The 22894-nt window shown below is 41.2% G+C and overlaps 1 protein-coding gene across 1 annotated transcript in view; it reads right to left on the bottom strand.

Annotated features, from left to right (window-relative positions):
- ITSN2 (intersectin 2) overlaps positions 1-22894 on the bottom strand; it is a 117626-nt gene that overhangs the window by 67983 nt on the left and 26749 nt on the right. Inside the window, exons 3-14 of the mRNA XM_065401027.1 lie at positions 21338-21430; positions 18808-18871; positions 15295-15458; positions 13622-13822; positions 13425-13521; positions 11821-11963; positions 5349-5412; positions 3616-3753; positions 3428-3513; positions 1980-2242; positions 643-792; positions 222-362 (exon numbers count right to left, since the gene is read on the bottom strand). Coding sequence (XP_065257099.1) covers positions 222-362; positions 643-792; positions 1980-2242; positions 3428-3513; positions 3616-3753; positions 5349-5412; positions 11821-11963; positions 13425-13521; positions 13622-13822; positions 15295-15458; positions 18808-18871; positions 21338-21430 — 1604 coding nt within the window. The remainder of the gene's footprint in view (positions 1-221; positions 363-642; positions 793-1979; positions 2243-3427; positions 3514-3615; positions 3754-5348; positions 5413-11820; positions 11964-13424; positions 13522-13621; positions 13823-15294; positions 15459-18807; positions 18872-21337; positions 21431-22894) is intronic.

Below are 22894 nucleotides of genomic sequence, written 5' to 3'. Positions count from 1 at the left end.
ATTGGTTTCCCTAATGCTATAAATAATTTTAATAGGCATTGTGCAACCATATTCATTGGCCATTTCTACTTAGTTTTCTTTTCTGCACCATAACCATTCAATTCCTTGACGCTATTGCACAAATCTTTCCTATAAGGACACACTACTGATGCCACCACAACTGTTAAAGAGAAGTGAAAAGAGAAATGAAAGATCTTTAGGTTTAACAGGAAATCACATACCTGAAGTTGTTGTTGTAGCTGTTTGATTTCTACAATTCCCAAATCACATTTTTTATCTAGAGCTTCCAGCTCACTTTTCTGAATTTGTTTTCTGCTTCGAACATCTTGTAGTCTGCCTGTGATCTGCTGATGTTTGCCACTCTACAGAAAAACAAAAAAGATTAAATCACATGTTGTAAAAAAACAAAACAAAACAACAAAAAGTTTCTCTATCAAACTTCTCTGAAAAGATCATTTCTGCCTAAAGGTACCTTAAGAACAATTCTTAGAAAAAAAACCTGCTTTGATTTCTGAGCCAATACTAAGTTAATTTCCTGATCAAGAAAACGTATTCAGCACTTTAATGTGCATTTTAAGATTCTTGTAGTGTTTTAAAATACTGTATATCACTCAAATACATTTAATATCATGTGTGCCTCACCAGGGCTTCTAATTCAAGATTAAGGCTCTTCTTTTTAGAGGTCAACTTGACAATTTCTTCTTGTTCCCTGTTTCTCTGATTAAGAAGATCTTGGCGTCGAATTCTCTCCCATTCCAGCCGTCGCTGGCGCTCGAGTTCCTGCTTTGCTGCCTACAGATAACAAGTTATATCACTGTAAGCTTACAATACCCTTTAGAAACTCTAAAGCCAACTAGAAGTTTTACAGTGTTGATATCTAGACATACATTCTGTAGCTAAATTAAGCTAAGATTAAATATTTCCAGTTTAATAAAAAGTAAGTGTTTGATGTACAGACAAATGAAAGCTATATATGTATTTTCACACTTAGCAATATCTACATAGTTTGCCATTTAATGAACAAAATCCACACTTTGAATCCTAAATGATATCATTAAAGGGGACACTACAAAGACTGGCAGGTCTTAAATTAGACCTAGACCTTGCACGTTCAGGTTTGCTTACCCTCTTGTGCAAAGTAATCTGCCATTCTGTTCTACTTGTGAGTAGCACAGTAGTAAAGCATATAAGAATTCTGCTCTTAAAGCACAATCTTATATATTTCAAATATCATATATGATCACAAGAATGGAAGATCTTATCCTGCAAGGTTCTGAATGTCTCAACTTCCACTGGAGGGGAAACTACCAGAATAATCAACTGTGGAGAAAGATAACTGGGTATAATGTAATGTATAATTCAGATACAAATTTGGTTTCACTCTAATAGTCTTGCCTCTATCTGAGAACAGTGCTGGGAACTGATAATGACTCAGGAAGCCCTTAGCATGACTGGTCACAGAGTGGATGCAATTTTAAATGGGATTGTGGACAAACCAAGTAGACCCAGATTTGTTATAGGATCAAAAGTAAAATAATGTCAATTTCAAGCTTCAGTCGAGCCTAGTTTTGGGTTACAGTTGTTGGGGGTTTTTTTGGTTTAAAAAGAGAACTGTAAAAGAAAATGTGGTTCAGAATACGAAAGAGTCTTGAGAACCTGATTTTAGCAACTTTTAGGGGTTATATGTAACCATAGTAGGCACAACATTTCTGACAAAAATGATGGTGCCCCTCCAAAATGACTTGCAATAGTCACACAAGGAGTGCATGCCCAAGCCATGATTCAACGAGTGCCTGGCTCCCAGTCCTATGTTCAAACTACTAGACCAAGACTGCTTGTCTAGAGGTAATGCAAGTTCAAAGGCACACAAAAATTACAAGTTCCCAAATGGACAAGGGAATAGATTAACCAACTGTGTTCATTGAGTGTGGGTGCGTACTACTTTAAGCATTAAAAGTAAATAAAATTAAGAAAACAACCTCCCGCCTTTCTATTTCTTTTCTCCTCTCTTCCTCCCTTTGTCTTTCCAGCTCTCGTTGTTTCTCAAAATGCCTTTCCAGTTCAAGCTGCTTTTTCCGCTCCTGCTCCTGCAGTTCCCTCTCTCTTCGCTCCTGTTCTTCTCTTTCTTTCTGAGCCTTACGTTCCGCCTCTCTCTGCTGCTGCTCCAGTAGGACTTGACGTCGTTTCTCCAGTTCCATGTTTCCTTTCTCATAGTTTGCTTTCCTCTTGTCCTCAAATGTAACTAAAATAAAGCACAGAAGTTAGTACTGTTTTACACAGAACAATAGTCCAAAGCCAGTTCCTCTCTTACAGTGCTAATGCCTACCATGTTTTCTTATTGGCTAGCTCAGAACATCACACCACGGATAATTTAAGCACCTTAAATCAAGCATTGTTAAAGTATCAATCTTCTTTTCACAAACACGGACATTCTTATTGTTTTCACAACTTGGCACAACGGCAACATTTCATAACTCCTGACAGCAAAAAGAAATTTTCTGTGGTAAAACTTATTGACCTCCCACAAAAAACTGTGGCTAGGTAGGATTGGTGGTTTAAAGCTGAGTACAATTTAACATTAATAGACATAAAATTATTCTAACCGTCTAGGACATAAACAAAATTTTACAAGCTATTGGAGGGTTGCTTTCTTGGATACTGACATTGGATAGGAAAATGGCAGAGTTACACAGCTCATCTTTTTAAACCGTTCTTCACTGTACAGCACATATGTCAGCACAAATAAGGGGTTCTTCAAAAGGCAGGTTATCTTTAGTTTTTGTTAGACTCAAACTGTTAAAACAGCAGCAAACAAACCATCATCAGGGTCAATAACTGCAACATGGAATTTAAAAAAAAAAAAAAGTGTGGGGGGAATAGTTTAGGGGCCTCTGCGATTACCTTCTCAAAATGGAAATAAGCCTTGCCCATACTCTACCACCAAGAGGGAGCCTTTATTACTCCCTCCTGGCAGCAGCAGTCATACAGGAGTAGAGTCTGAAACTATAGGTCACGGTAAACTACATGTTGCTTGCAGATATTGTGGCAAGATCAAGCTACCTCAAGTTCAAAATTCTGCACTAATATGGAGACAAGGCAAGCGCCAGTAACTTTCAATTACATGGAATTTTGCAGTGGTGTTCCAATGTTTCGACCATGAAGCTTTCCAAGACTTTCATTAATAATAATGTCACTGATACTTCCTACCCCTGAAAAACAGCCCCTCACCCTTACATTCATGATGTTTTCTTAACTGCCCTTAGATGACATCATCAGGGCAACCTTCCCTCTGTCCAAGGTAACAGAAGTGCAGCTCCTGAAATAGTAATGCTGTACTTCCTTATCCCCTTTTTAGTTTCTAAAAGATGTAATATTCTTCAAAGAAGAGTGTTACACACTATCACAAAACTCAAAATCTCATTCTTACCTGGCTGTTTTTTCTGGGGCTCCTCTTCTTGCATTCGCTGGCAAGATGGCAGAGTTCCATTAACATTTTCGGCATATTTTCCACCTCTAGGAGAGAAGTTATTTTGGGGGGAGTTAAATTCAGACTATTCAATATTCTATATATTACCTCTGGATTTAGGTCATGTCTCCCTGTGCTGGGCACTTTACCTGAAAGGAGGAGGTACCAATTCAGGAGGCAGGGTCAATGGCAGAGGCTGCCCAGCTTTGGCCATATCAGTTAGATGCATGGCTAACACAAACTCATCTGCTTTCAGCTGTCCATCTCCATCAATGTCAGATAGTGACCTAAATAAAATGGGAGAATGTTGTCGTCAGTGCAATTGAAAATCATTTGGAAGGGATAACTGAAATTAATTATTATAGAACAATTTCTTAAGGCATAGACCTTGTAGGGTGAACTGGTAAACAATCCCTCATCTTAGTAAAAATAATAGTGGATGAAAGAAAACTTTATTATTTAATTTTACAGTTTAAATAAGAATTGGCTTCTATACAGCATACGTTGTCAAATGATTGCAAAGGCACTTCGCAAACATTAATTAGGTCAACATCACTATGCAGTACGTAAGTAAGTGGGGAAAATGAGGATGAGAAAGGCTAAGTGACTTGCCCAAGGTAACATGACAAGTGAACAGCAGAACTGGAAACAAAACCCTGTTCCATGTTCAAGCCACTCTCAAGATCACAGCACCCATTTTACTCTGCCTCAGTTCTTTTCTCAGGAGATAAAGCATTATCTAAATTTATGCCGTGATACTACAAAAGGGATCTTCATACAGGGCTCCTTCCTCCCTTGTGACCCCTAACCTAGGATTCTTTCTCAACACCCCAGACAGTTCAGCTGATATTGATAAAAAGGTGATTTTTCTTCTATTTATTGACCAGCTCCGCCTATGGGCAATATTAAAAATGACTCTCTCCTTAATACCAAAATAAAAGATTGATAATTACTGACTTTGGGATAAATTGAGACTTGGACTGCATATCTGCAAAGAGGACCTAATTGGATGCTACATGGCTACAGCTGCTCTGAATTCTCCACACCAAAGAGGAGGTTAATAGCACTTTTGCTGCACCCCCATAATGCACCACACAACTGTGAGGCATACTACAAATTTGCTGCTGATGTGGGCCAGAAACAAATGACTACCTCCTGGACAAAGGGGAAGCAGGGAGGGAACAGTGCTTCAGCAGGTTGTCTAATGCTAATCTAATCCACAAAGCTTTTGTGGATTCCTATGAGAAGTTGAAGTTTATATATCACCCCGTACTCACAGCTGTTTTGAAAGGCAAGATCCAGCCCATAATGTACAGGAATTCAAAAACGTATTACCTAAGTCTTCAGAAGATTGTAATTGTTTCCAACACCATAACAACAACAAGCTCTAATCAACTGCAATGTACAACTATCTGTATACAACTGTCACAAACCACTAATGGACTGAAGGAACGCTCTTTTTTTTGTTTGTTTAATGTAAATTTAGATTCAAATTTAAACTGACAAAGTTTTGAAAAAATCTCTGGGATTTGTTTGTTTTGATATTCTAATGAGAACTTATTTTTACCTAAAATGTTGTTTCTCAACAAATAAACCTTCTTCTTCCGTGTTTGCAATCCAAACAATGAAGCATTGAACCCGAAAGCAAAACTGACTTTGCTGATTTACATAGTCCAGTATAAATAATAAATGGCAAACTGGACTTTTAAAACAGTGCGGTTTTAATCAATTATTAGCAAAATGGGTAAATAAAGTTTACTGGGTTTTAGAGTGTACGATTTTTAAATGGACCTTGTCCTTTAATACTTCTTGATGGCAGAGAGCAGATTACATTCCCCACCACAATTGTGTAAGCCTCTCATCAATCAGTGAGTAAACTTACCAAATGGTAGCCAGCTGAGTCTGAGAAAGGTTTGACTGCAGAAGGGCGTTCCTTGCTTGAAATCCTTAGTGAAATACAGATTAAACTATTAAGAATTTTCATATATAAATCTATTTAGAACAAAAGACAGATATTATGTGATGCGTTGTACACTGGGGCAACCCATGTTTATTCTTACTTTGACTTCATCAGTTTGTGATGACGGTTTATTAATGCTGGTAGTCTGTATACTGTATTATTTCTGTCTACTTTTAAAAACACAAACCACAGACACAATGATCACAAGTAGAGTAAAGAAATATCATTAGTGTCCTTGACCAACTTTTCTCATTCAGAAAATCCCACCACAGATTAACATAACAGTTTATGGTGATCTTCACAGCTATATGTAGAATGTAGCTGACTATTTGCAAAGAGTTAACACTGTTAATGTGAGGGCTACTTTCCTTCCCCTGCTAACAAACTATATAGATTGCTGGGAAGAAACCCTCAGTCTATAGGAAAAATGATAGTAAACACTTAGCACTTTTCACACTTAGATCCAAGTCCCTTAAAAAAGTGGAGAGGAGTTGTTCCCATTTTATAGACAGAGAAACTGAGAGACAGTCAGATGAAATGACTTGGTCAAGGTGATACAGTAAGTCAGTAGCAATGCCACAAACTGAACCCCAGGTTTACTGACTTCTTGTCCACTTCTGTATCCACTGGACCACAATAATCCTTTGGTGATCTACTAAATAGATATTTTATGGAACTCCATTCTTTTAGTAACTTTGAGTGGAACTTTTCAATAGCATTGAAGTGATTCAGGAGCACAACTCCCATTGAAAGTAAATGGGACTTGTGCTCCTAAGTCATGTAGGCACGTATGAAAAACTCATCCTTTAGCATCTGTGGGAGTGAGGCACATTGCTCGTATTGTTTACAAACAAAACAAAGAAAATAAAAAGCAGGCATTTGAGCAATTTCTCCTGTGTGTACACAGTACAGTACATGGCACAAAAAGCATTTTGCAGGTGTCCTTTATTTCACAAGTCATTTTTAAAATACATTCAGCCTTAGATGGGGTGCCTGCAGAGCCTTTGCTGCTGTCGTGAGTGTTAAAATGAATGAATCAAGAACCATACAATAATTTACCTCACGTTTTCACTACCCGCTCCCTTCTTTTCTCCCCGCCTCTAGCCCTCCTTTCCCATAAGTGTTTCTGGAATGCAACACTTAAGTCAAATTTTCAAACCCACAGCATGCATGTGATTATAAATTTAAACAAGTTACTGCCACTATTGCTAGGCTAGATTTTTAGGAAGGTAAGGTGGGGAGAGATTTATTTATTCCCCAATACATATCATATGCAACCCATTAGCTAGTGTTTTTTATTTAATGTAATCACCCTTAGGGCAAACTGTTTTAAATTACAGTGGGAAAAAAGTGAGAAGACATGCTAGTCTGTAGAACCCAAGCAGTTTGAGAGATTTGTAAAACCTCAAACTCCATAAGATCTGTGCCCTCTTATTATTTTTCCAGTAAGGATGGCAGGCTAAATGATATATAAATACTGGGATTATCCCTTAACCATTTTTTAAGTCCTACAACACTGACTATCCTCCAGGTATTCACAAGTGTGGCTGTATTTAATAATAAATAGCATATTTTTGTTATTCAGTTACTTCTGCCTTTTGGCCCTTCAAAACGCTAAAGTGAATGCTATCCATGGCTGCAACTTTAGGTAATAAACAATGTTCTCTCTAATTTTTTATATCCAGGTGCAGAATGAATTTTATTATGTGCACCAATATGGAGGTGATGTGGGGCAGGAGTGGGGCCGAGGGGTTTGGAGTGTGGGAGGAGACTCAGGGCTGGGGCAGAGGGTTGGAGTGGGTGTGTGGGGGTGAGGGCTCTGGCTTGGGTTGTGGGCTCTGGGGTGGGCCAGAATTAAGGGTTTGGGGTGCGGGAGGGGGCTCAGGGCTGGGGAAGAGGGTTGTGGTACGGGGTGGGGGGTGAGGGGTTCAGGATGTGGGAGGGGGGCTGAAGGGCTGGGGCAGAGTGTTGGAGTGCGGGGGGGGGGGGGGGGTGAGGGCTCCAGCTGGGGGTGTGGACTCTGGGGTGGGGCTGGGGATGAGGAGTTTGGGGTGCAGGCTGCCCTGGGGCTGGAGCCAGAGGACTCCCCACAGCCCTCTCCACACTGGCAGCAGCGAGCTCCAGGGGAGGGGCCCTCCTCTCCCCGTCATCAGCACGGAGCTCCGGGGGAGAGGGCCTCCTCCCCCCATGCCAGCACCTGCAGCTCCAGGGCTGGGGGAGAGGCCCGCAGCAGCCCTGCACGCCCCAAATTGCTCCCCTCCCCAGTCCCCGTCCACCCCCTACCTCTCTTCTATCCAGGCCCCTGAAGCTGCCAAGCCCTTTATAGCCTGCTGCGCAGCTGCACAGTTTAGAGGGAACTTAGGTCATAAATCTGCGTTCCATGCAGGCTGACCGTTACACCCAAACAGTCTTGCTGAAGCTGATGTAAGTTTCTTGAGCTGTTTGATTCCTTTTTAGGACCCTTCTCCCTCTTCGATATTGCTCAGTAACCTCAAGTAATGAAAGCAAGGCACTTAGGGTTGCCAATTTTGGTTGGATGTATTCCTGGAGATTTCATCACATGACATAATCCTGGAGGGTTGGCAACCCTAAAGGCACTATGGAAATATGAACTGCTTGTTTCTCCATAATCCAGTGTGATGACTAAGGCCTTGTCTACTCTACACAGTTTTGTCAGCAAAAGGCAGCTTTTGCTAACAAAACAATGAAGTATCAGAGGGGTAGCCGTGTTAGTCTGGATCTGTAAAAAGCAACAAAGAGTCCTGTGGCACCTTATAGGCTAACAGACGTATTGGAGCATAAGCTTTCGTGGGTGAATACCCACTTCGTCAGACGCATGTGGTGGAAATTTCCAGAGGCAGGTATAAATATGCAGGCCAGAATCAGTCTGGCGATAACGAGGTCAGTTCAATCAGGGAGGCTGAGGCCCTCTTCTAGTAGTTGAGGTGTGAAAACCAAGGGAGGAGAAACTGCTTTTGTAGTTGGCTAGCCATTCACAGTCTTTGTTTAATCCTAAACTGATGGTGTCAGATTTGCAAATGAACTGAAGTTCGGCAGTTTCTCTTTGGAGTCTGGTCCTGAAGTTTTTTTGCTGCAGGATGGCTACCTTTAAATCTGCTACTGTGTGTCCAGGGAGGTTGAAGTGTTCTCCTACAGGTTTTTGTATATTGCAATTCCTAATATCTGAGGATTAATGGACACAAGTCAGATATTAGGAACTGCAATATACAAAAACCTGTAGGAGAACACTTCAACCTCCCTGGACACACAGTAGCAGATTTAAAGGTAGCCATCCTGCAGCAAAAAAACTTCAGGACCAGACTCCAAAGAGAAACTGCCGAACTTCAGTTCATTTGCAAATCTGACACCATCAGTTTAGGATTAAACAAAGACTGTGAATGGCTAGCCAACTACAAAAGCAGTTTCTCCTCCCTTGGTTTTCACACCTCAACTACTAGAAGAGGGCCTCAGCCTCCCTGATTGAACTGACCTCGTTATCGCCAGACTGATTCTGGCCTGCATATTTATACCTGCCTCTGGAAATTTCCACCACATGCGTCTGACGAAGTGGGTATTCACCCACGAAAGCTTATGCTCCAATACGTCTGTTAGCCTATAAGGTGCCACAGGACTCTTTGTTGCTTAAAACAATGAAGGTGTACACACTACAAAGCTACTTTTGGTGACAAAATAAAACCACCTTGATGAGAGGAATAAAGGTTTTTGAGGAAAAGTTAAAGTGAGTGACAAAGCATCAATGTAGATGCTGCCGTTCGTTATGTTGACATAACTGGCCTCCCCCAGTATCCCACAATGCCCACCGTGACTAGGGTGACCAGACAGCAAATGTGAAAAACTGGGACGGGGGTGGGGGGGTAATAAGAGCCTATATAAGAAAAAGACCCCAAAATTGGGACTGTCCCTATAAAATCGGGACATCTGGTCACCCTAACCGTGACTGCTCTGCTCACTGTTTTGAACTCAGCTGCCCTCTAGGCATGCGCCCCTCCCCTTTCAAAGCTCTGGAAAGCTTTGACATTCCTCAGTGTGGAGAGCTAACAGAGCTGCTGAGGATGCTGCTCCCAGTAGCTGAGGAGGCAGTGGGAGAACTTGGAGGGAATCACCGAACCATTAATGTGGAATCAGCAGGCAGGCAGAGCGGGCTGCTGCTGTAGGGGAGAGGCTGCTGTGCTGTGCAGAGCCAGGGGCATTCCCCTCCCCCAGGATTAGTTGCTCAGGCTGCTGTCTGAACTTAAAGAGACCGCATGTCTGAATTTAAAGAGACATTCTTCCCCAACACACACAGTGTTTCTGTCTCTCCCCCAGCCCCTCCCCACATACTCCCTGTCACACACTCTCCCCCACACATACACTTCAGTTGAAAAGCAGCTGGCAATCTAGTAGGATGCCCATGGAATGATAGGATTGAGAAACCTGCATCATGTGATGCTGTACCTGCCCCATGAGGCACTGCAAATCCTACACAAAGCACCCTGCGGCCTGTTGCACAGTGGGATAGCTACCCACAGTGCACTGCTCTCTGTGTTGATACAAGAGCTGCTAGTGTGGATGAGCTCTGCTGACCCAAGGGGCTAGTGTGGACATGCAACAGCGGTTTAATTAAAGCGGCATAACTTTTGTCGACAAAACTCTGTAGTGTAGACAAGGCCTAAGATGCAATTTAGTTTCTCTGCAATCTCATTCTCGCCCTTGACATCCTAGAGGTCTGTTAAACACACCCACAGGTTTCTTGTTTCATGTGTCTTTTCTTATTCTAAATAAGTATTTTTTAAAAATTAATGTCCTCATTTGGGAACTTTTTTGCCTTCAAATTTCTTCTTAGCCCTCATTCTCTAACTTATATTTGCCTTCCAAAGTTTGTATTGCATACTTTATTAACATCAACTGGGTTTCAGGTGCGCTATGGGATTTTTTAAAAGATTTCCCCCCCCCAAATACATTCCTATACCTAGCTGTTTAGTCATATTCTGCCCCCAGCCTGACCCTTCTCAGCTTTTTTGTTTCCTTATGAATACCTCTGTGACTCCAATATACTTTTTTATTGAATGTTCTCCACCAAGTTTCTATGAATTCTAACATATCTTTTGCTTTCATATCCAATATAAATTTATTCTAGCATTGATCTATACACCCTCTCCTTTTAATATGACAGAATGAATCAGCAAAAGGTAGCGTTGTAGACATGTTGGACCAGGATATATGAGAGAAAAGGTGCATAAGGTAATATCCTTTATTGGACCAACTTCTGTTGGTGATCTGTGAAGCTCAAAAGCTTGTCTCTTTCACCAAAAGAAGTTGATCCAATAGAAGAGATTATCTCACCCACCTTGTCTCTCAGCAAAAGGTACACAGGCTGAGCTCTACTCAGTGCAATGGAGCAAGATAATCAGTACATTGTTGCCAACAGTTTCAGCCCATTTTCTTCTTTGTTAGGAAGATTCTTCCTTATAACAAAGATTGTAGCATAGCTTTCATTCTTGATTAACAGAAGCACAGATGCAAGGTGAAGCAAAAATTGAATCAGACTGAAAACTGCTACACAGAAGAGTTTTTGGTTAAATGACAGGTCTCATCTTTTCTGTACCATTAAAGGAGTTTAAAGGGGTTAGCATCTAAACCCCAAGAGTGCTTAATATATAGGCTATAGCATGTCTGATAAACTTTTAGGGAGGACTGCTAAAACTCTAAAAGAAAAGTATTATTTATTCATCCCCCAACAGATACTTACCTACCCACCCACCCCCCAAAAAAACAACAAAAAACAGCCTTTCAGGTCAAAGAGATGTTAACACAATTCTGCCCTTTAAACATTTGCTCTTGGCTCATTGTATGAAATTGCATTCAAGAACAAGATTAGGTTTGCAATACTATATTTGATGGTATTGGCGTCACTTGAAATGTTGTTAAAAAAAAGTTTTAGTTGACTGGGGGAGTTTTGAAAAATATCCCCCAAAACAACAAAGCAGAGTAAAGATAAGGCCAGCTGGTTAGGAGAATCTGAAGCACAAACTTTGAAACCAGCAAAGTTCAAATTTAGTGCAGACCTGCAGGACATACCCAAACTTTTGTTTACTGATTAGTAAAGTGAGATTGTCTTGTGTAGCATAATATAGGAATTCTTTAAATTTAACACACACATAAAAGCTAAACAAGAAGTTATCCCATATAGTGACACTTTTATAAGCCAGTTGTGTGTCTCGGTAAGACTCAGACCAAAAGATTAGAAAAATGTATGGTTACTTAGGATGAAATCCAGGCTCCATTGAAGTCAGTTGTAAAATTCAGATTAACTTCAAAGGATTTCACCATTAATCTTTTAGGTTCTATTAATTAGAAAACTGTTTTTTTTCCCCAGTCCAAATGCTATACTAACCTGATAGGTATCCACTCATGCTTTTATCAAGGCTATTAAATTTCTGCCTGTATTTTAATCTGGAGGCCTGAGGAACTGCCCAGTCTGAGGATCCAGTCTTAGGTGAATTCCCAGTTAGTGAAGTGGTGGAGGAAGAATTTGAACTGCAATATAAATGTTAAAAAGACAAAAATACATTATTCAAAATTCCATTGTTTAATAAACAAGCTTTAGATGGTATGCTCCCTGGAACAGGGGCTATCTCCCCTTATTGGTTTGTTCAGCACTCAGCACAATGAAGCCCCAATCCTGTCTCTGCTCTCTATCGTAACGGAAACATCATAGAATTTTAAAACCCTGTTTTTCATCTCTACCATGCAACTAAAAAAGAGGAATTACATGCGTATTACATGCAGCACACAATGTTTATTTAGAGCATTGAAATGAAAACTTGAACAGACTGAAAAACACTCTTTTCATTCAAGTAATGTGTCTACAAACAACATGTTGAAGAACTTGTATGGAGTAGTATTTAAGAAAAGTATGGGGGGGAAAATCAAGACATATTAATAAAAATCCAGTAGTTATGGAAGGCAGCAGGAACACATCCCAAGACCTGTAAAAGCCTACAGCAGGACTCTGAGGACTAAGGAGAATGACTGAGTAGCAAATTTAAGTAAGGACATGAATTAAATCAAAAAATGAAACCATGAATGTATGAAAAATTCAACCAATGAACTGACTCATCCCCAAAACATAACGTCTGCAGCTTCTAAAGTCACTCCTTGCTGCCAATACCCTAAACCAAAAAGCCTAACCTAAACTATACCTTTTCCCCCTAAAATTCTGCACTGCTGCTACTACTATTGGTTCAGTCATTGAAGGTAGCAAGAGAGAGAGTGCTGATTTATACTAAACCTTTCAAACACTACATTGCATAAACGTGCTCTGAATGCTAGACAACATGATGATTAAAATATCATTAGATGCCTGGAGCCCTGTCTACAGCAGTACTACAGTAGAGCTATCTGGCTGTAGCAATAGTGACGAACTCTAGGGGGGAAAGATAATATAGACACAGCCAAAGAGACCAAACTTTTATTTTAAACACTTTTGGCACAAACATATAAGGAAGGTGATCACAAAGATTTATGATCTCCATTACTTGCAGAATGACCTCAGAGATAAATGTTTGCAATAGATAATCTTTTAGACAACTTTTGTATGCATAACTTCCTCAGAAAAGAACATGCTGCAATATTGACATAGCTTCCATAACACCTAATTCTTGGACTGTATGTTTTGCCTCTGTTTATTTAACACTGCTTCATTCCATTCTTTCTGACAGCGCTTTTTCACATTTGAACCCTCCTCCCACTTTGAGCATGTTTGTTACATTTACTGATAATGTTATTCAACTGCTCATATCCAAACACAAATTAATCTCTTGTCGTAGTTATCTCCTAGGTATGTATCAATGTTCAGAAATATCGTGTCTATATATGCTGTTCACACATCTCCTTATTTTTCTGCTTGTAAATATGAACTGTTATATTGTAACTTTTTAAAAAGGCATTTGTTATTAAAGTCTAAGACATGACATTTTTAAGTCTTAAGTTTCATACCTACTAGATCCTAAATCGATCAGAGACTGTGCCTTCTGTATATTAGTACCACCAAATCCTCCTGCCATGGGACTGAAAGAACCAGGATGAGGCAATGCTGAAACAAAAAAGAAAAATAAATGGATACAAGTTAATAATCTGCACTAAGAATTAGATTAGTGTATTCAAAATTGAATATCTTACTGTGTTGTACTTACTTGAAGAGAAAGACATAGGTAAAGGCTGAAGGAGACTGGATGTTCCATTTGGCAATGATGATGTACTGATAGAAGGTATCAGGGGAGTAGAGATAACCAAGGGAGGAATCGAAGTCACTGAGGTCAATGATGACATGGGAGCTAAAGGTGCAATTGTAGGCACAGATGTTGGGATGGACAGATTTGGCATACTACCCATTCCTAAAGGAGAAATTAAATAACTATTATTAAACATTTAATGCTGCATCAACATCCAGAGGCCTCAACTAAGAATGGATCCATTGTGCCTGGTAAATGCTATACAAACTCCATGTAGGAGACAGTCAACTTGCAGAGATGCCTATACTCTAAAATGTACATTTACATTCGATTATAAGATCTATTTTTCTCCACACTTTCAACAGCTCTAATTCAAGCTTTCCAGCCACAGAGTATGCTGCATGCAGAAGAAAGCACAAGTGAAGAAACAAACAACATGTGCTCAAAATACATTTAGCTAATGTTTCCAATACCCACCCTATAATGACTTATCTATAAGCCTCTTACTTCTAGCCCTTCGGGGACATAAAATAACAGACTTTAAAGTTGTGACAATTTATGTATAGAAAAGCTGTTGCAGGCCTGACTCCTGCTTGTCCTGAGCCTCTGTCCACAGTATTCTTGGAGGAGAAATGCCACATTTGGTAAAAAGAAGGAAACGTCTCTAACTAATGGATTTTTTTTTTCCAAATGAAGCTGTTGGAAGTTACTCAGGGCACTGGCATCATTTATTTAATGAGTACTGGGGAAAATGGATCGAGGGGCAGAATGCTGGGTGAGGTGGTGAACAATGCGTGATAAATTAATTTTTTGCATGGCTCTGCAGTTCATCACGTGGCTATCAACGCTACATATTTACAAGCGTCTATACTTGTGTAAATATACGTACACACACACTTTAGAACTAGTCAGATAATTAAACACAGCTGTGGAATAGATACATGTATACACATACTTTTATAATCTGTATACACCCCTGGATGGATAGGATATATTTTGTAGTCTAGCAGACATTATTTGGTTTATAAATGCTTCACAATACATAGTGTCATGCATACACAGAATCCCAGAATACACTAAGAGAGAGTAAATCATAAGCTAAAGAGAAAATAAATGTTGAAGTAGAGCTGATTGAGTACTATTAATTGAATCATTTGATGAACTTCAAAAATGTTTCAAATAAAACTATTCCTTGAGAGATTTTAAATATTTGCCTAGCTCTAGTTTTAAAGCATAATTCTAAAAGAGCAGACGTTAGCATCTTGGAGAGAGAAGGGAAAAGAGTTCTAGGTCAAGGGGACAGCCTGTAAGTCACACGTAAGAACAGTTTTCATGCATCTTACAAGCCAAAAGTGTAATGATTTAGTCAGGCACTCCTGTGTGAATTACATTGTAGGCAACTAATAAGCAACAAACATCCAAAATTAAAGGATAATTCTTCAACAGCTTCAGAGAAATTTTTTTGCAAAGCTCTTTAGATCAGGGTATCCCTTTTGCAATCATTGTTTCTTTAGTCAAATGATCTGCAATGATCTCCTCTGTTAGATATAAATATGAAATGTACCTCAATACTTTTTTTGTGTTTTTTGGTGAATCTCTCAACACCAGTAAATGTATTAAATATTCATAAGTACCAAAGCGAGCAGAAATTAACGGCGAGAATACTGGAGGTTGCTTCATGATCGGTGGGAGGACCACAGGCAAGTGTTGACCTTGTAATTTTAGTTTGATGAGTTTCATAGCTATGGAGAATTCCTGCTGATCCATCTTCCCATCTTTGTTCAGGTCTGCAAGAGCCCTTAAAAAACAGGGGGGAAGGAAACATTAGCTTTCTCACTCAAAACTGAGTGCTTATATAATTTCATTTATTGCTGCCTTATTCTATTTCCTTGCTATCTTTTGTAGTTTAACCTGATATTGATTTTACAAAAAGTTATGAATGACCTTCCACAACGTGCAAACACTTAGAAAATTGTAGAACTTGACTTTTTTGCACAGAGCACAGTTGTTTTTGTTTACATATGCTAATACAGACCATCTGGCATCTTCTTATGTGACTCAATTTCTAAAATTATCCTACATTAAACACTCAGTGCACAGGAACCTAGTAGACTGTTTGGCAAAGTAGTACGTTCATGCCCTGTGTGCAACATTTATTGCATCAATTATGGCTCAGCACTAGACAAACAGATCACATTAAATGAAGATCTGGCACTACAAGAGATTAATTCAAAAGACTGAAACATGGCACTTACTAAAAATTCTTAATATAGTTACATAGTATATCTACATACTTACGGGTCACTACGTAGAATTCAGTTAGTATGTGAATTTTATTTTTAAATTTTAGCACTCACACACATCTCGCGTGGTACCTTCCCAAACTGAACATTATAAACAGTGAATAAATACAATGGACAGCTCATGCACTGAGAGAATATTCCCAGAAACTTTCACTTTCCTTGGAAGATTACTTCATAGAATCTAATAAATTTTATTGTCAGAAAATTTTCCTGATACTTAAATTTCCCTTTTCTTAATTTAATTCCATTGCTCCTAGTTCCCGTATATCCCAACATACCATGAAAAAATTCCTATCCATTTTTTGTATTTACACCCTTTACATATTTGTAAATGTATCTCATTCGTCATCTAACCAAGATAGAAAGGGGATATATAGGAAACATCATATATATATATATATATATATATATATATATATATATATATATATATATGATGTTTCCTCACAAGTCAGTTCCACTACACCCTTAATTACTTTACAGGTCTCTTCTCTAAACTTCCTTTAGTGTGCCTGCATATTTCCGGCAATGAAATGCCCAGGACAAAACACAATATTCTGGGGTGCACTCAGAAATCACAAAGAGGGATTATTACCTCCCTATTTCATGAGCTGATGTCTCTTCCTATGTCAACTAAAACTGCAGTGGCTTTTTTTTCAGCTGCTACCTTATGTTATAGTAACTCTGCCATAGCCAATCCCAGGCCTGGTTGAAAAAGGAGAAGGGCTGGCATCAGGTTCGAAGCTGGTCATAAAAATTTGCCATAACCTAACACTTTAAGTCCCCAAATGAATGAAAATAAGGGACTGCAGGTTCAGATGATTTGGTCATGTCAAGCACAGTCCTGACAACTATGTAGATAAGAGAGTCCAACAGATCAAGATTAAAGGAAACAGAGAAGCCAATTCAAGAAGAAGGGGTGGGATGTTATAAAGCAGGGGTCTCAAACATGCCCTGGCCCCAGTGAGCGCCGCTGCCACCCCGGAGCTGCTCTAGGTAAGCGGCAGCAGGCTGGAGCTCACACCCTGAACCCCTCCTGCACCCCCAACTCCCTGCCCTGAGCCCCCTGCCACATCCTGCACCCCAACTCCCTGCCCTGAGCCCCCGCCACATCCCGCATCCCAACTCCCTGCCCTGAGCCCCCGCCACATCCCACACCCCAACTCCCTGCCCTGAGCCCCCGCCACATCCCACACCCCAACTCCCTGCCCTGAGCCCCCGCCACATCCCGCACCCCCAACTCCCTGCCCTGAGCCCCCTGCCACATCCTGCACCCCAACTCCCTGCCCTGAGCCCCCGCCACATCCCACACCCCAACTCCCTGCCCTGAGCCCCCTGCCACATCCTGCACCCCCAACTCCCTGCCCTGAGCCCCCACCACATCCCACACCCCAACTCCCTGCCCTGAGCCCCCGCCACATCCCACACCTCTCCTGCACTCCCTGCCCTGAGCCACCTGCTGCACCCTGCACCCCGACCCCCTGCCGCACCCCTCTTGTACCCCACACACCAACTCCCTGCCCTGAGCACCCTGCATACCTCCTGCACCTCAACTCCCTGCCCTCAGCCCCCGCTGCACCCTGCACCCTTTCTGCACCCCCTGGGGGCAGCGTTGGGGTGGGGACTTCAGGGAAGGGGTGGGAAGAGGTGGGGCAGGGGTGGGACCTAATTGGAAGGGGTGGAGTGGGGGCGGGGCCAGAGGCAGCGTGGGGGGGGGGGGGTCAGTGATGCAGCCCTCAGGCCAATGCACTAGTCCTCATGCGGGCCTCAGGGTCATCTGAGTTTGAGACCCCTGTTATAAAGGAAGACACGTTAGCACGTGGTATAATATATGGCATTGAACAGAGCACTTTGGAGGGAGAGGACTTGGAGAGCAGACCCTATTTGATGGCATTAACGCAAGGAAGAAGATATTACATAATAATATTAAATGCAATTTACTATCTATAACCCAACTATACAACTTTAGGATTTATGTCTTCCGAAGTTTCTCCCTGTGTTTGGGCTATTTTCCACTCCCAATTTATTAGCATGCATTTTCCCCCCAAGCTGAGTCTCATTCTATTATTTCTTGTCCATATTTCAAACCTCTCTAGTGACCTCTGATATATCTGTCTCACTGGTCTTTCAAATACCATTCAGTTTAGTATCAATCAGGAAATTCATTAACCTATTGTTCTCTTTTTCCATATTATTTAAAAGGTTATGTAAGGCCTAACAATGAATTTTGCGGCACTCTACCAGATGTCTCCCCTAATTTGATATCCTGCTGTTTATCATTACTCTTTGTTTGTGATACTAAAGCCAGTTTTTAATCCATGTGACGGTACTCATGGTTGACCAATTTGAATTTTGTGAGTAGGATAAAATGCTTGACTAAAAAGAAAGTGTGGCCACTATCCTGTAATCAGATCTGCTCAGACAGACCTATTCACCCAAGCACAGCCACATTGAGTCTTAATTGCAGGATCAGGGCCTAAAAGTGTACATGTACTGTATTCCCTTAAACCACTAATTATGTAAGAAATGCAATAAAGGTTGTCTGTCATTATTTGTTTTTTATACCACCACATTCCTTTTTACTCAAGTTCCATTACAGTTTAATTTATTCCACTATTAGAACAGATATTGACACTTAAATATGACAAGTATATATTGAAATAAGTGAGTCCAGGCACCATTCTTGTTTGACTCTTTATATAATGTAATTGGAAAGTGGTCTTTCAATTGGCAACATAAATCAAACCAAAATCTATACAAGTGAGCCAAGCATCTCCAACCCTTTATTAATTATATTATACTATACTATATTATAATTTATTTATTTATGTTTAAAAGCCTTACCATATTTCAGCTAGGACTGATGATGGTAGACCTGACTGCAAGAAAAAGGTACGTGCTTGATCACCTGTGATAAAAGAGGAAAAAAACAAGTCTTGTATTAATACCTTACAATAAAGTCATAGATATTTATTAAAACCAGAACTTTCACAAGAGCTCAGCATGTTGGGTGCTGAGCTCTTTGGAAATTTAGAACTATGTAACAAGCTCGTGGTGATGGCAGTTTGCATGTACTAATAGATTTTGTAATCTTGGCTCCAAGAAGTGGGTTAAATGAGCTGTAAATAGCTGTTTTATATATCACAAATCAACAGCAACCAAGAGCTTACAATGATACAATGTAAACGATGGAGTATTCAGTCTCAGCCTCCTTGACTGCTTTTTTTGTTGGTGGTGGCAGTGGGAGTGAGGGGGAGAACGGTATATATTTTTTATTTCAGTCTAATTTGGTCCACTACTATCTCTTCCATCTACAGGAGAAAACTTTAAAAATAAACCCCGTTCTGTACATAACACACAATTCCAGACAGACAGACTTTTATTACTCAATATTTCCGGGAAGGGATATGATTTGTTATGCAAATCCACACCAAGTTTCACACTCAGTATGGATCACACTGTTAAATACATGCACAGTAAAACAAAAAATTTTGTGTATGCACATTAGTCAGTTTTCAAGGTTTAGCATTCATGTTTATGCAGGAAAAAATAATTTTACATTCACAATGCACCTTTTATCTCAAAGTATGTTACAAACACGTAAACCAGGGGTAGGCAACCTTTCAGAACTGGTGTGCCGAATCTTCATTTATTCACTTTAATTTAAGGTTTCACGTGCCAGTAATACATTTTAACGTTTTTTAGAAGGTCTCTCTCTATAAGTCTATATTATATAAACTAAACTTGTTGTATGTAAAGTAAACAAGGTTTTCAAAATGTTTAAGAAGCTTCATTTAAAATTAAATTAAAATGCTGATCTTACGCTACCAGCCTGGAGTTCTGTTCAACGAGGCCGGCAGCGGGCTGAGCGGGGCCTGCGGCCGGGACGCCAGCTGGCAAGGGGCCGGCAGCCGGGACCCAAGACCTGGGGGGGGGGGGGGGGGGGGGAGTTCAGGGGTCAGGGCAGAAGGCTGGGTGTGTGTGTGGGGGGTTCAGAGGTCAGGGCAGAAGGCAATGGGGGGGGGGGGTTCAGGGGTCCCGGCAGAGGGCTGGGGGGAGTTCAGGAGTCAGGGCAGAGGGCTGAGTGTGGGGGGAGTTCAGGGCAGAAGGCTGGGTGTGTGTGGGGGGGTCAGGGCAGAGGGCTGGGGGGGGTGCAGGGCAGAAGGCTGGGGGGGTGGGGAGGGTTCAGGGGTCAGGGCAGAGGGCAGTCGGGGTGGGGGGGTTCAGGGGTCAGGGCAGAGGGCTGAGGTGCTCGGCTCGTGGGGGTGCTCCCAGCCCCCTGCCCTGAGCGGCTCAAGGCAGGGGGCTGGAAGGGATATGCCCTGTTCCACCCCCTTCCCCAAGGCCCCGTTCCTACCTCTTCTCTGCCTCCTCTACGGGGCAGCGAGCACACTGCCACTCCTCCCCCTCGCAAGGGCCATCAACTGATCGGCGCAGGGAAGGAGAGGACGACGGCAAGAAAGCACCACGCTGGGGGAAGAAGCGGGGGAGGGGGGGAAGCTTGGCTGCCGCAGAACCAAGCTTCTGCCTCCTGCCCCCACAGGGGAGAGCGGTGGGCGCTGAGTGGGGATGGGGGCCGGGACCGTGGCAGGCAGCAGCATGCCACTCAAAATCGGCTTGTGTGCCTTGTTTGGCACACGTGCCGTAGGTTGCCGACCCCTGCGTAAGCGATCCTTCACCACTGAATTCCAGCCTTCTCTGGGATGGAACACAGAAGATTTTTAACAATGAACAGTAACACTACCAACATTTTAGCAGAAGAAAATGTTCAATGCAACTGAAAATCCCAGAAGAGCATAGGTAAGCAGAATGCAATTACCCAAGTTGGAATTGGGGAAGGCACAGAGGTTAATACTCAGTTACTTGTGATAAATTCCATAGGCTCTTTAATGAACACAAGTTGTCAGGACCTTAATTTTACATCTCATACGAAAGCATTAGAACTCCAGCAACAGTGTCCCTCAACACCATTCAGAGGGAAGACTGCTACTTCCTCAATCACCAATGTCATCTGCTGTAGCAACTTCAAAAAAATTTCCTTGGCAGCCTCCCATCCAAGCACTGACCTGGCCTGACTCTACTTAGCTTATGGAACTGGAAGGGACGACATCAAAAGGTGGTTGGCTGCATTAGTGCAGAGGTTAATAAGAAGGATATCCCCTTTTGCAGAGATATTCTATGCCAGATTTCAGATGAAACTAAGTTTATAAACCTGTGACTGAAAGAGTTTATAATAAAAACGTGTGCTTTATGGTCAAACAGCATGGTTATCAGTCACACAGCAAACAAACAGCTGAACAAGGATGAAGGTTTTCAAACCGTTTTACACAGGTACTTTAATGCACACAGAAGTTAATGTATACCACAAACTAACCTGTAATATATCCTCCTATTGGTTTAAGGCTCTCAAACTGCTTGTCATGCTTTGCTCGCTCTTCAGAGGTGATAGCCCACATGTTTGGGCCTCCTAAAAAAATAATACATTGAAAATATTATTTAAAAATAAAGTCTGTCAATTGGGAAATTAAACCTTTGTTTTTAAGAGACAAAATTAGATCAAGAACTTCAATGACACACCCTGCTCTCTTTGGCAAGAATACTTCTGAAACACAAACTTTCTTCCCAGATGTATAAGTTTTAGCTGAATCAGTTCACCATCTGGCTTGTCTTATGCCCTGCTTTGAAACAAGCTATGCTGTTTTTTTGAAAGCTGGTACGCAGCAGCTTCCTTCCACTGCTGATTGTTCACAGCTTATGCAGGAAGTATGTTGCTCATGCTACTTTGTGTGAACCAAATATTTCCTTGATTCAATGGTAAATAAATAATGTTGTTTAAAGGCTCTCAGAAGGCTAATGCATTGCAGCTGCCAACTGCAGGACTTTTGCTTCTTCTCCCCAACACTGTAAAATCAAAATTGTTGCTTTAAAACAAAAACCACTTTTGTTCTACAAAGTGGTGAAATTGTGTATCACCTTTTCAACTTGATAGCATATAATTTCACTTAACCTTGAAAAAAATTACATATAAAACGCCATCCCAAACTGACAATTACCCCTTCGGTTACTCTATACATTTGTCATAATTCTAACACCTGTTCTTTGTGTTGTGTTATACAGATGAAAACAAGAGGGTGGATTTTCACAGCACCTAATTCCACCCTAACAGGAACGGGATATGCATATGGGAGGGATAAGCAATGGTTAGAAGTTACTGAGCAGGACGCAGATATTAAAATTAAAATTTATTTTTAAAAACATGGCCAAGTGTGGGGTAATCTTTTATTTGGCGGAAACTTTTCATTCAATCTCAATTTTCATTCAACCAAACTGAAACCTGGCCAAAATTCTCAAGGAAAAAACCAAAAGCATCACCAAAGGTAATGAAAAAATCCTAAAAATTAGCTTATAATTCACTATCAAGGTTTCCATAAAACTATTCAATTGTCCCTCAAATAATTCCTGCTGCCCACTGAAAAACAAGTTTGAAAAAATAATTCCTTTAGTAGAACACTCAGCAAGTTGCTTTGAAAATCTATACAATACTTCCAGTGCTTTGAAATTTTGTAAGTACTGCTCCAATTTCAAAATTGGGAATGTATTTAATTCTTTGGACTCTTTTAAACCTCTGTGACAGGACCCCCCCTCCCAGGGTGCCACCTGATATACTGGGGTCCCACTGAGCCTGCCCGTTCCACCAGCCTGGGCTCCCACACCCTGTCCTGCTGTGCCAGGCCCTCAAGCCTTCTCCAGTGTGCGTGCGCACACACACACACACGCAGGGACACACCCAGCTGCAGAAAGATACACAGACACTGAGATCAGCTGTGTGTGGGAAGACTCAGCTCCGGGACTGCCCAGCACTCAAGTGCATACCTCCTTTGGGATGCAAACCCAAAATTATATTGTCTTGCACTGCATAAAAATCTATACA

The sequence above is a fragment of the Emys orbicularis genome, chromosome 3, assembly GCF_028017835.1.
Source record: "Emys orbicularis isolate rEmyOrb1 chromosome 3, rEmyOrb1.hap1, whole genome shotgun sequence".
NCBI lineage: Eukaryota > Metazoa > Chordata > Testudines > Emydidae > Emys > Emys orbicularis.
The sequence above is the reverse complement of the archived record's forward strand: the minus strand, read 5'-3'. Positions and strand labels throughout refer to the sequence as shown.